Here is a 12,455-nt window from a genome sequence, read left to right as displayed (position 1 = left end):
GCTTATAGGCATTTAAATTTTTTTTCCTTATTGCTTTTAGAGAGAGAAAGGAAGGGAGAGAGAGAGAGAGAGATAGAAACATTGATGAGAGAGAATATCGACTGGCTGCCTCCTGCATGCCCCCTACTGAGGATCAGGCCCACAACCTGGGCGTGTGCCCTGACCGGGAATCGAGCCAGTGACCTCTTGGTGCATGGGTCAGTGCTCAGTCACTGAGCCACACCAGCCGGGCAAGCTTACAGGCATTTAAGTTTAAGTATATTTTATAAGGACTACATTTTTACAACCCCTTCTATGGTTTATGTTTTCTTTATTTGTTTTTATTGATTTTGGAGAGTAAGGGAGAGGGAGAGAGAGATAGAAACATCTCTGAGAGAGAAACATCAACTTCAATAGGCTGCCTCCTGCACACCCCCCACTGGGGATCGAGCTCGCAACCCAGGCATGTGCCCCGACCGGTAATTGAACCAGGGACCTTCTGGTGCATGGGCTGATGCTCAACCAATGAGCCACACGACTGGGGATGGTTTATGTTTTTGATGTTATGTTTAGGTCTTTTTTTTTTATCTTCACCCGAGGACATTTTTGCATTTATCTTCAGGTAGAGCCGGAGGGAGGAAGAGAGAGAGAAACATCGATGTGAGAGAGACACATCGAGTGGTTGCCACCCACACAACCCCAACCAGGGCCGGGGACAAACCACAACTGAGGTATGTGCCCTTAGCAGAAACAGAACCCCAGACTCCCCAGTCTGTGGGTCGACACTCTAACCACTGAGCAAAACCAGCCAGGGCTGTTTTAGATCTTTTTGAATTGTGTATCTCCTAACTATGTATTGTAGTTTGATACTTTTACTTTTGACATTTGTAGTAGCTTTTTAGATGTCTTATTCACTGTATTTTATTTATTTATTTATCTATTTATTTATTTTCTTTATTGATTTTAGAGAGAGAGGAAGGGAGAGGGAGAAAGAGATGGAAATATCGATGAGAGAGAACATCAACTGGCCTCCTCCTGCATGCTCCCCACTGGGGGTTTGGCCAACAACCTGGGCATGTGCCCTGGCTGGGAATCTAACCGGTGACCTCTTGGTGCATGGGTCGACACTCAACCACTAAGCCACACCGGCCGGGCTCATTCACTGTATTTTTAAACATTTGCCGTAACCTGTGAGATTTTTCCCTTTCTCATATTTTATTTCTGATATAGCCTTTCCTTTTCTGTTTAAAGAAGACCCTTTAACATTTCTTATAAAACTGGTTTAATTGTGATGAGCTCCTTTAGTTTTTACTTACATGAGAAACTCTTTCTCCTTTAATTCTGAATGATAACCTTGCTGTGTAAATAATTCTAGGTTGTAGTTCCTTTTTTTCAGCACTTTCAAGATGTTCTGCCACTCCCTTCTGGCCTGTAAAGTTGCTGCTGAGAAATCAGCTGAAGGTGTATGGTGTTTCCCTTGTCCTATAACTCATCGTTGTCTGTGATTCCTTCAGATTGTCTCTCTGCCTTTTACTTTCACCAGTTTAATTACTGTGTCTTGGTGTGGAGCATTTTGGGTTCATTTTATTTGGAACTGTCTTTGCTTCCTGGAACCTGGATGTCTGTTTCCTTCCCTAGATTAGGAAAGTTTTCAGCCATTATTTGTTTAAATCAAGTTTTTGTTCCTTTCTTTATGCCTCTGTTTGAACATTTGATATTACTGCAGAGGTCCCTTTAACTATTCCGTATTTAAAATTTTTTTTTTTGTTGTTGCTGTTCTGATTGGTTGATTTCCACTAGTCTATCTTATAGGTCAATTACCTGTTCTGTATTAGATAATCTGTTGTTGATTCCTTCTGATGTGTTTTTCATTTGTCATTGTATTCTTTAGTTCTGCTTGGTTATTTATTATACTTTCTGACTCTCCATGGAAGTTCTCCCTAAATTCTTCTAGTTCACTCCCAAGTTTAGTGAGTGTCCTTATGACTGCTACTTTGAATTTTTATCAGGCAAATAACTTATCTCTGTTTCCTTAAGGTATTTTTATTAATTTTATTTTTTTGTTTAATTTATTGGAGTGCCATTGGTTAATTTAGATTTTTCTTGTGCCTTCATTTGAGAGACACGCTGTCTCTTTATTTTGTTTGACTTTCCATATGTGTTTATATGAGTCTCTTCATCTTGAAAAAGTGGACTTATGACTTATGTAGAAGCCAGGCTCTGTGTATACTGTGTCAGGTGGTTCTGGCAGGCTGTAGGAGCTAAGCAGAGGCTAAGGTATACGGGCACTGGCCAGCCCAGAGCTGCTCCAGGTGAGGAGGCCACGTGTGTACAGTACTGTCCTGTTGATCCTGCTTGCTCCCTTTGTGTGGAGCCAAAATGGGCTCAGGTGATGTGTCTGGGAACTCACTGCAGCAACCTTGCAGGTAGACCAGAGAACCTGGACAGAGCCCCCATCTACACTGTGGAGGTGGAGGGGGATGTCAGTCGTGTTCACTTGGCCCCCAGCCCCAGAGTAGTCGTGTGGGTTCTGGAGAGCCCCCATGGCTTCCCAGCCTTCTCTGTTCGCCCTCTTTCTCATATTTAGAAGGCGTTCATTCAGTCCTCATTTGTCTTGGAGTAATTGCTCGCTCTCTTCGTGTATGCTTGATTTTGTTCATGGATGGGTTCAGCGTCTTCCCATGTCACTGCCATCTTAGACCACTAGGTTGAGGCACCTCTATATCCACACTTAGGAAGGAGGGGCCGAGAGTTCATGGAGGGTGGGCTCAGCCTGGGGGAGTCCTTACCCACTGTGTTCCGAGGGAAGGAGGACAGAGCAGGTCTATGGGGAGTGGAAGGGGAGGGGGCCCACTTCCTCTTCCCTTTGAATGGGCAGCCAGGCTGCCCTCTGCAGACAAGGGGAGGCCATCAGGAAGGTGGCGTTCTCAGTAACTCCTCAGGTCAGGAATGGGAGCCAGGGTTGACCACGGGCTGAGGGCTCAGCTGAGGGCTCAGCTGAGGATGGAGACAGGCCCGCCGTCTGCCCCGGTGGGAGCTGTCTTCCATCCTCGCTCCATTGTGTGGGGTAAGGGAGGAAGCGGAGCTGCCTCTGCATAGGGGAGTGGGCTCTGGTGAGGGGTGTGGCTGTTCCACACGGAACTCCCAGCCTGCTTCACCCCTCCTGAAAACTCCAGGCGGTCTCACGTTGCCCACGTCCGGCCAGGAAGGAGCTGGCCTGAAGGATCAAATCCACTTTCCTGGTGGGCCAGCCAGAGGCTGGAGAGCAGGCTGTTGGGCATTTAGGGTAGGGCAGTGAACCCCCACTCCTGACACAGCTGTTCCAGGTTTTACTCATACTCCTTTGTGCCCAGGAGAGGTGGGAGCTGACCACTGCCCAGGAAGGGTAGGCCCCTGGCAGACGTTCAGCAGAGGGGAAGGAGCGTGTGTCCTTCACAGTCCTGAGGGGCAGTCCTGGAAGTTGAAGTGGGAGGCCCAGCCTGGCTCCAGCGTTTGGGATGGGTTTCTCTTCCTTTCCTCCAAGAAGATGGCAGAATCACTCAGACCCCAAGAATTCTACCTAGAAGAACCCATTTGGAGAAAATACACATCCCTCGGTTCCCAGAAAGCACCATGTTTATTTAATACAGGCTGGTGCTGGGGCTCAGCTTCCCCCCTTCCTCCTTTCGGACACACCCAGGGTCATACAGACGCTTCGGACAAAGGTAGGAGTGACAGACCGGCCCTGACTCCACTGCTGACCCCTTGTGGAGGGCAGAGGTCCAAGGACTGAGAGACAGGAAGGGACATCTGTTGGCTCTATTGGGGCTTACAGCCCAGACACCCCAGCGTGCCAGGAATGGGGTGGGCCCGCTCTGGTCAAGTCCGAAGCCTTGCGGAGTCCAAGCCAAACCTCTGCCATGGCGGAGCGCCATCTCCTGGCTGCAGGTCTGTCACTGCACAGGCCAGGGAGCTCAGGAACCGGAACCTCCACGTGGCTGTGAAGGGCTCTCAGCCCCATGCCCGCCCCCGTGTCGGACCCAGGAGCCCTCCCCACCTTCCACGCTGTTCCCGGCTGGCTACAGAACATGCGCACACTCTGGGGCAAGAGCCCGGGTGGGATTCTGGTGCTGTGTGTTCTTTGTGGCCTTGGACGGTCACTTTACCTCTCCAAGACCGTCTCCCCCACCTCAGTATGGGGATACTGGTCCCCAAACCCAGTAAGTTTGGTCCCCATCCTTCCACAGACAATTCAGAAATGACATGTCAAGATGGCAGCTTTAATCACCTTGGCCACATGCCCACCCCAGGTGGCCCCTGCCCTGTGGCCACTGAGGTCGTGTCAGTCTGTGGCCACTCTGCCCTGGAGGCCTGTTGGACACCTGGGTTAGGGGCTGAGCAGCCCTGAGCCTGCTCTTCTGGCCATTCCCAGCTGCTCTCCGGGGGCAGGGCCACGGGTAGCGGGAGGCTGGCCGGAAGGAGTGTCTCCCACTGCAGCAGCCTCTCCTCCTGGGCGGGATCTCCTTGTGCTTTGAGACTGACGTGAAGAGTAGAGCTGCTGGGGGCAGAGGCCCAGCTCCAGGTCCTCAAGGCAGGAGGAACATGGAAAAGTTGGCTGCCTCACAGCACGAACAGGAGGATGGTCACGGGGTAAGGTGTGGCCCGGTGACCCATCAAAGCTTCCAGGTCGAGGTGCAAGGGAAGACCAGGGCTCAGGCCCCGCACTTCTCAGAAGAAGGATCCCCAGGCCTGCAGGGGCATCTGAGAGGCTGGAGTCCTGGCCCAGCTGGGCCTCGGGAGAGAGGAGTCCCCTGCAAGAGAGGCCATGGCGGACAAGGGGTGGAGCCCGCTCCCAGAGCACTCCACGTCCAGACAGGCTTCTGCCAGCTCTTCTGGGTTCCCTGGTCTCTGCATTAGGCACAGCCTGGGGAGAAGTCTCCAGCTAACGGCCACTCCGGTCCCTGAGGGTCTTGGCACGGCTGCCAGTCCCTCGGGGGTTCACTGGGGTGGTGGCGCTGTTGGCGTATGTGTCACAACTGCTGTCTGAACATACAGAGAACTCGTCAGAGACCTCCATGCCGTCGCTGATCTCTGTGGGGCCAGAGGAGGCAGAATATGAGTAGGGGCAGGAGCGGGGTCAATGAGGATGGCAAGAAGATACTGTGGGAAGGGTCCGCGGTGACTCCTAGTCAGGCACTCGGAGGCTGATGAGACCACTGGGTTCAGGTTTTGTACTGAGCTTGGTATTCAAGGTTCTCCTTGGTGTCTACTCTCCCCTGGAACTCTTCCTTCTAGCCACAGAAAACCATCTGCATCCTCCTGAGCTTGGCACCCATGTGTTTATCTCCCCTCAGGGCCTTTGCACATACTGGACCCCCTCCTGGGAGTGACGTCCCCATCAATACTGTTCCTTAAAATCTGGCTCATTCTTCGCATCTCTGTTATTGCCGCTTCCTGAAAGCCTCTCCTGGCTGGACTAGGACCTCCTCGTAACCACCGCACCCCCACTTCCCCACCACATCCTGTACTGTCACTGTCTGTGGCCCCCACTGTCTGGAGTACTTCAGGGGTAGGGGTAACGTCTGGGCATCTGTGTCCCCAGTGCCTGGCACAGTGCTGGACACAGCAGAGGCCCGGAAGGACCTCCTGAGTGGAGCTGAGCCCACCCTCAGGGGACCCGAGGTTCCTTGGGGTGGGGGTGAGGGCTCTCCACCTGGAGTGGGCAAGGGGCGAGGACTGTGGCTGAGTCCTCAGGCTCGCACCCATAGTGCTCAGTGCACGGTCGTTGGCACTACAGGAGAGGCGGGGGTCTGGACGGGCAGAACCGGCCGGGCACAATGCCCTGGGAAGGCTCCCCAGGAGGAGGTTTTTGAGCAAAGGTAAGCAAGAATCTGTGTACCCTAAACCCTGAAACAGTGCCTGGCATTCACCTGTTAGAGGAATGAATAGTAAAAGAGTGAACAGTGAGACGCTCACTCGATCCTTGGAGCCAGCCCCACCTAAACTAGTCACCCCCACTGGGCTCTCACTCGGGCAGTGTTTACCAAGTGCCCCTCCGGCCGGCATGGCAGTAACCCTCAGAAGTGCCCTTGGGGGTTACTAGCCCATTTTCCAGACAAGGAGTCTGATGCTGAGGGAGGGTGGACAGTGTTCCGGTTCACACGGCTAGTTGGGAATAGAGCTGGGATCTCCGGAAATACTGTATAACCCTCCCGTGCACTACTGCGCTGCATGCCTCAGGAATGCGTGAAGGGGAGGACGGCCCCGTGAGCCCAGGGGAGAGGCCTGGACCGGCTCTGCCCTCACAGCCCCTCCGGAGTGAGAAGCAGCAAACCCCTGACATGTGAGCCGCCCACGTGGTGGTACTTGGTCCAGCTCTGCTGCAGAACAGCTCAGGAAAGCCCGTCTGCAGCCCTCTGCTTTCAGGCTGAAGCCCAAGAACCTCTGCACCCCCACCCCACGCACGCTCTCGGGGTGAACCAGCCAAAGGCCCCTCCCCTCAAGCCCTGTGGAACAGTATTCAGTTCTGGGCGCCGCTCCCTCACTGCCTCTGGGCACACTGCTCCCGGCTGGGGCGCCCTTCCTTCCCTCCCTCCGCTCACCCTGACCTCAACCCCACTCCCAGGACCCCCCTCGCTGCCCCAGGGAGCTCTAACCGCCCTCACCATCTCTGTACCCCATTCTGGTTCAGCACCCTCATCTGTTAGAGCTCTAGTGACACCCAGTTTCCCGTGTTCTTGCTCATGGAGCTGCCGCCTCCATCAGACGGAGTCAGTGGGCTGGCAGCGACAGGGATGAGGTCAATGTTTGGGGCCCCTATGTGAACTGGGCAAAGGGGGATAGGCCTTCAAAGCAGACTCTTCCCCTCATCCCACTCCTGCGTGCCACCCTGCCCACCACCCACGGGGCTGGCACGGCTGCCTATGGGGGGTGTGAATGTGTGCCTGTACGTGTGTGGGCACCCGCATGTCCGGGCCGTGCCCCGGCCTGTACGTGCTGTGTGAATGTATGTGTGCGCATGGGCAGAGAGCTGAGCCCAGGCCGTGCCCCGGCCTGTACGTGCTGTGTGAATGTATGTGTGCGCATGGGCAGAGAGCTGAGCCCAGGCCGTTCCCCGGCCTGTACGTGCTGTGTGAATGTATGTGTGTGCATGGGCAGAGAGCTGAGCCCAGGCCTGTCGTGGCCTGTACGTGTTGTGTGAATGTATGTGTGTGCATGGGCAGAGAGCTGAGCCCAGGCCTGTCGCGGCCTGTACGTGCTGTGTGAATGTATGTGTGTGCCCGCTAGGGCAGAGAGCTGAGCCCAGGCCGGTTGTGGCCTGTACGTTGTGTGTTGAATGTATGTGTGCGCATCGGGCAGAGAGCTGAGCCCATGCCTGTCGCGGCCCTGTACGTGCTGTGTGAATGTATGTGTGCGCATGGGCAGAGAGCTGAGCCCAGGCCTGTCGCGGCCTGTACGTGCTGTGTGAATGTATGTGTGCGCGTGGGCAGAGAGCTGAGCCCAGGCCTGTCGCGGCCTGTACGTGCTGTGTGAATGTATGTGTGCACATGGCCAGAGAGCTGAGCCCAGGCCTGTCGCGGCCTGTACGTGCTGTGTGAATGTATGTGTGCGCATGGGCAGAGAGCTGAGCCCAGGCCTGTCGCGGCCTGTACGTACTGTGTGAATGTATGTGTGCGCATGGGCAGAGAGCTGAGCCCAGGCCTGTCGCGGCCTGCCGGTGGGCTGCCTACCTGAGAAGATGAGTTTCTCCTTCATGATGCTGACATCCCGGCTGGTCCGGTGCACCGCTGCGCTCAGCATGATCTGTTCGGGGTTGTAGCTCCGTATGCCACCCAGGCGCCACCTGCAGAGATGGTCCCGTGGGCATCAGGCCCTTCCCTGGAGCAGGGATCCTGCCCACTTCCAGGGCATCTCTGGCTTTGGCCCGAGAGACCAGAGGGCTCTTGACTGACTAGAGAAGTGGGGCCCGCGAGGGGCAGAGCTGGAGTCAGTCCGCTACTCAGCCAGGGCTCTCCCCTGAGCTCCAGAAGCCCAGGGCAGCTCCCCTTGCCCAGGAAGACGTGTGTGTTGGGGAGTTGGTTGGTTCTGTCTCAGATGCTCCCAGTAGGCACCTGGCTCTCTTTGGGGCAGGGGAGGGCTTAGCTGACCTGACCCTGAGGACCCACCCTGGGGTCCCCAGTCCTGGGGAGTCCCCGCTGGTGTCTCCTGCAGCCCCACTGTCGTGACCAGGCTGAGTGAAGCCAGGGGAGCCCCAGAGGAAAGCAGAGTGGTGAGGCGAGATGGCAGAGGCTTTGCTCAGACCCAGTCTGCACGGGTTCAGGGCCAAGGGCATTAGAGTGACGTGGGGCGGGGTCTGCCGCTACTCCGTTCCAGTGACCGGATGGGGAGGTCAGGCCGAGGTGTCGGTCCCTCTGATGGCCGAGGCAGGGGCAAGGCCAGGACTGGGGTAAAGTTAAGCAAGTGGGCCGAGCGGTGGGGCTGCCCAGGGCATGCAGGCCCCGGGGAGAGCCAGGCACTGTTCTCCTGTTGTCGTTCCTCTGAACTAGCCCCGCATCCCTGGCCTCTGAACTTAAGATTTTCCCTGTGACCTGGACAGGATTCACCGGACCCCCCATTCCCACTCCCACCAATGAAGTGGGGGTCAGCTTGGAAACAACCCAACCCCCCAGGGCACTGAGCCCTCCTGGGGTGGATGAAGGGAGCCCAGACTCCACAAGACATCAGTTGTTTCCAGATGGGGTCAGTGCAGCTGCAATGGACAGACACGGACAGGCAGACGGTGGATGAACAGAGCAGACAGACAAGGGCAAAGCAGGAGGCAGAGGGGAAGGCAGCCTGCGCGCTGGCTGGGCTAGCACCCTACACGTCCTTGAGGGCAGCACTTGGGTCTCTCATTGATTGCTGTGTCCCTGGCACCAACCTCAGTGCCTGCTGTGTGCGGCGAGGGGCCCTAAGTACTTGAGTGGATGATGGAGGAATGAGGACATGATCTCTGTGCCAGGGTCCCCTTCTCAGGTCTTTCCTGACCCCCGGGAAGACAATGCCACCGCCCTGGCTGTATGCTGAGCGGGCTCAGCATGTCTGTTCCAGCACCTGGGCCATCACGGGCCAGCCCCCCAGCACACTGGGGCTTCGCACGTGAAGGCCTGACCGCCGTGAGGGCGTCTGCTGGCGGCGAGAATGGAGGGACTGGGTGACCGTATCTTTGCTGGGCTCAGTCCCCGGGGTGCAGTTTCTCCTAGAAGCTGGTCGGTGAAGCCGCTTGACCAAGGAGTACTTGGATCCCCGAGACCTAAGTCTCATCTTGGAAATAAACGTTCACCCCAGAAGGACAGTGCCAGGCCAGAGTTTCTGCAGCCTGGCACATCCAGGACAGGAAGCTCAACCACGGCGGGGCCCTCCCCAGGGAAGGCGGGAGACACTGTATGGGGGAATCGGAGACAAAGTGAAAAAGATGAGAGAGACTCAGAGAAAGGTCAAGGGAGAATGAGTGATGGGAAAGGCAACAGACGAGAAGGGAGAGACAGGGAGAGATGGAGCTCAGCAGGGTAGGCTCCGGGCAGTGGGCAGGCCCTGTAAGTGGCCCGGGGCCCAGGCAGAGCCCTCTCCTCAGAGGAAGATGCGTTGGTGCTGAGGCCAGGGCAGCAGCCTACACGGAAGCACTGGTTCCCACCTGCAGAAACAGCAGGAGGAGCAGAGCAGAGGGGCACACACAGCAAGATGGGAGGAGAAGGGAGGGTGCCGGGGGAGGAGGCTCAGGCGAGGGAGGCGGCTGGGAGGGAGCCTGAGCCAGGCACCGGGCTCAGTGCAGGTGTCCAGAGGAGCCAGAGAAAGGGTGGCAAGGAGAGGGAGAAAAGAACGGGGAGAAGACCACACCAGAATTACCTGATCAAGTGATAGCTGTGAGGTACCAGAGTGCAGCAGAGGGGGAGGTGGGGAAGAGAGAGGAGGGACATGCGCCGGGTCAGAGCAGTATGGGACAGAGAGAGAACGTCAGTCAAGAGTAAAACCCCTTCCCCGTGGTTCATGGCTGGTTGGGACCCCTGGGCCACCCTCGCCTCCCCAGTGCAACCACAGTCCCAGCCGCTGTCTGAGGGGCGGAAGGGCTGCAGCACAGCTGCACGCTGAGTGTGTGGGAACCCTGGCCTCGGCACCCGGTGGGGAGACGAGCCCGGAGGAGCTGCACTGCGCCCTAGTCCACACAGCGAATCAGGGCAGAGGTTGGCTCTGGGCTCCCAGCTGGGTGCTTATTCCAGAAGCTGCCAGCTCTGGCTGAGGGGGCAGGCTGGGGGTCACTAGGGGTCCCCCCCACACAGGCCATCTGGCAGGCCTCCTGGCCCAGAGCTCAGGAGGAGGGGCACCTGGCTGGGGTGGGAGCCGGGTCTGCCTTGGGGCAGGGGAGGCCGAGGAAGGTGGTCAGAGCCTACTCACTTCTGGAGCACGAAGATGCCAATGATGAGGGTGAAGGAGATCAGGTCCGCGGTGACCCACATGAGGCAGTACTCGTCCGGGGGCTGTGGACAGAGGGCCCGCGGCCAGCTTGTCATGGCTGGTCCACACCGGGCTCCAGGGTGAGGGCCTGTGGGCAGGGGAGGACCTGGAGGTGTGGGCTGTGGGCCTGAGTGTGTGTGTGTGTGTGTGTGTGTGTGTGTGTACAGGGTTAAAGATCTGTGTGGTGGTCAGGGTAGAGGTGGTTGGTGTTAAGCCTGGAGGGTCTGTGTGCTTACGGGGGCTCCAGACAAGAGGCGAATAAGGAAAGACAGACAGGTGAGTGTGAGAGGGAACCGACTTGCAGGTGTGCAGTTGTGTGGCATCCCTGGGGGTGTGAACACGTGGGTCACTGTAGGGTGTGGGCCATGGGGGCTTCCCCCAGGGACAGTGGAGAGGGGCCCGGAGGGCAGACCTGGACCTCAGGTGAACCGAGCAGGGTGAGGGCTCTTGCTGTTGGCCACAATTCTGTTGTGACCCCAGAATTCGAGTGTGCTCATCGCCGCTGCTGCCAGTGCTATGCCGGCTCGTTAGGGGCTGACCCTCAGAGGTCTCACAGGACAGTGGGCAGGTGGATGGCTTGACGACCGTGACCTAGACCTCACTCACGGACCCTGGCACTGTCTTGGGCATGAGGAGACCCTCCATCTGCCTTTCGCCTTCTCAGAGAGGTGGCAGTGAGCACCCGAGGGAGATCAGGGCTCCCCGCAGCCCAGCGGCAGGTGCTCCGGCAACCGAGAACCGGTTTCATTCACTGTCACTGCTGAGAGATTGTAATGTTCCCTGTTCTTGCCCTGTTACCCACTTTTTATAGTGCCTTCCCTTCCTTTAAAACAAAATACAATAAACTACATCCCAAGCCAAACAGGCCAAGTGGCTGTTCACTGGTTCTCTGGGGGCCTTCAGTGATGTGTCCTGCCTGTGGGTGAGGCCCAGGTTCCTCCCGTCTCCCAGCACCTCGGTGCAGACCCCAGGAGCCTTGAGTCTTCTCTGTGGGCTCCTCCCAGCCTGAGGCCTCACCAGAGAGCCCCAGGTGTGGAGTCTGCACCCCCTGGGTGCCATAGGCAGCTCCCTGCTCTCTCCAGGTACCCTGTGTCCCCCAACAGTCCCCCACTCACCATGATCCAGAGGGGGGAAGGCACCCGGGACAGGGTGTGGGCGTTGTCGGAGGTGACAGACGGGACCCCCATGCACCACAGCAGGGAGAAGAGCCACGGCGTGTTGACCGTGTAGAGGTTCACACTCAGGTTCCAGGACGCATAGTCCCTGTGGGGAGGGGAGGGGCTGGTCAGCCGCGAGTCTGGTACTCTGGGAAGCCTGGAGAGCGTGATGCGACCCTCACCACTGTCCCAAGGAAGGAATCTCCCTCCTGGGGGGCCCAGCTCAGAGACAACCCATGTCTGCCGTGTGCTCCCGACGCCTCCTCTTTTAACCAGAAGCCCCTGTGCTTCTCGCCACTGCCCAGATGTGTGTGCACGCGAGCGAGCGTGGCAGGGTGGAGGAACTCAGTCCCCCTCTGGGTGCGCTGAACTGGTGGGGCGGGCACCTGAGCTCCTGGTGGGACACCTGAGTGTAGCGCAGGTTCAGCCACTGGATGTGACCTCTCCGCAGGCTGCTAGCTGCCTCTTTGGAGCCTGACGTCTGCTGGAAGCCAGGAGCCACCTTCCGTACAAAGGGTCTCTGCCTGTTGGGCAGCCACATGACCTGCAGGCAGAGAGGGGGCCGCCTCAGATTTCTCATCTATGAAATGGGTTTAACGTCTGCCCCTCCTAAAGCACCTGGAAGGCTTAAAAGAGAGGACCTGGCACAGTGAAAGCTTACACATAATCATTGTAATCGGGAGGACTTGGTTCCAGCCGAGGCTGTGAGTGGCTTTGGCAACAACCCAGGGAGCTTCCCCTCTAGACCCTTATCATGATCAAGATGATAACCCGAAGGTCAGTGATTCTGCGCGGGCCACCGGCATCCAGTGTGCATCCTAGGTTGGTGTGGGGTTCCTCCCGTCTCCA

The 12,455-nt window shown here is 57.1% G+C and overlaps 1 protein-coding gene across 4 annotated transcripts in view; it reads right to left on the bottom strand.

The window, feature by feature from the left end:
• Window positions 1-3,572: 3,572 nt before the first annotated feature.
• GDPD5 (glycerophosphodiester phosphodiesterase domain containing 5) overlaps window positions 3,573-12,455 on the bottom strand; it is a 90,618-nt gene continuing 81,735 nt past the window's right edge. For 3 of the 4 annotated variants that reach the window (XM_036259726.1, XM_036259727.1, XM_036259730.1), the window contains 6 exons: window positions 11,993-12,150; window positions 11,565-11,712; window positions 10,390-10,472; window positions 9,844-9,858; window positions 7,689-7,801; window positions 3,573-5,049 (listed from right to left, as the gene is read on the bottom strand). In XM_036259726.1, coding sequence (XP_036115619.1) covers window positions 4,901-5,049; window positions 7,689-7,801; window positions 9,844-9,858; window positions 10,390-10,472; window positions 11,565-11,712; window positions 11,993-12,150 — 666 coding nt within the window. In that variant the 3' untranslated portion in view covers window positions 3,573-4,900. The remainder of the gene's footprint in view (window positions 5,050-7,688; window positions 7,802-9,843; window positions 9,859-10,389; window positions 10,473-11,564; window positions 11,713-11,992; window positions 12,151-12,455) is intronic. The other variant, XM_036259729.1, reaches the window with a different exon arrangement.

Source organism: Molossus molossus, unplaced genomic scaffold (assembly GCF_014108415.1).
Source record: "Molossus molossus isolate mMolMol1 unplaced genomic scaffold, mMolMol1.p scaffold_m16_p_13, whole genome shotgun sequence".
NCBI classification, from domain to species: domain Eukaryota; kingdom Metazoa; phylum Chordata; class Mammalia; order Chiroptera; family Molossidae; genus Molossus; species Molossus molossus.
This window is presented reverse-complemented; position numbering and strand designations above follow the sequence as displayed.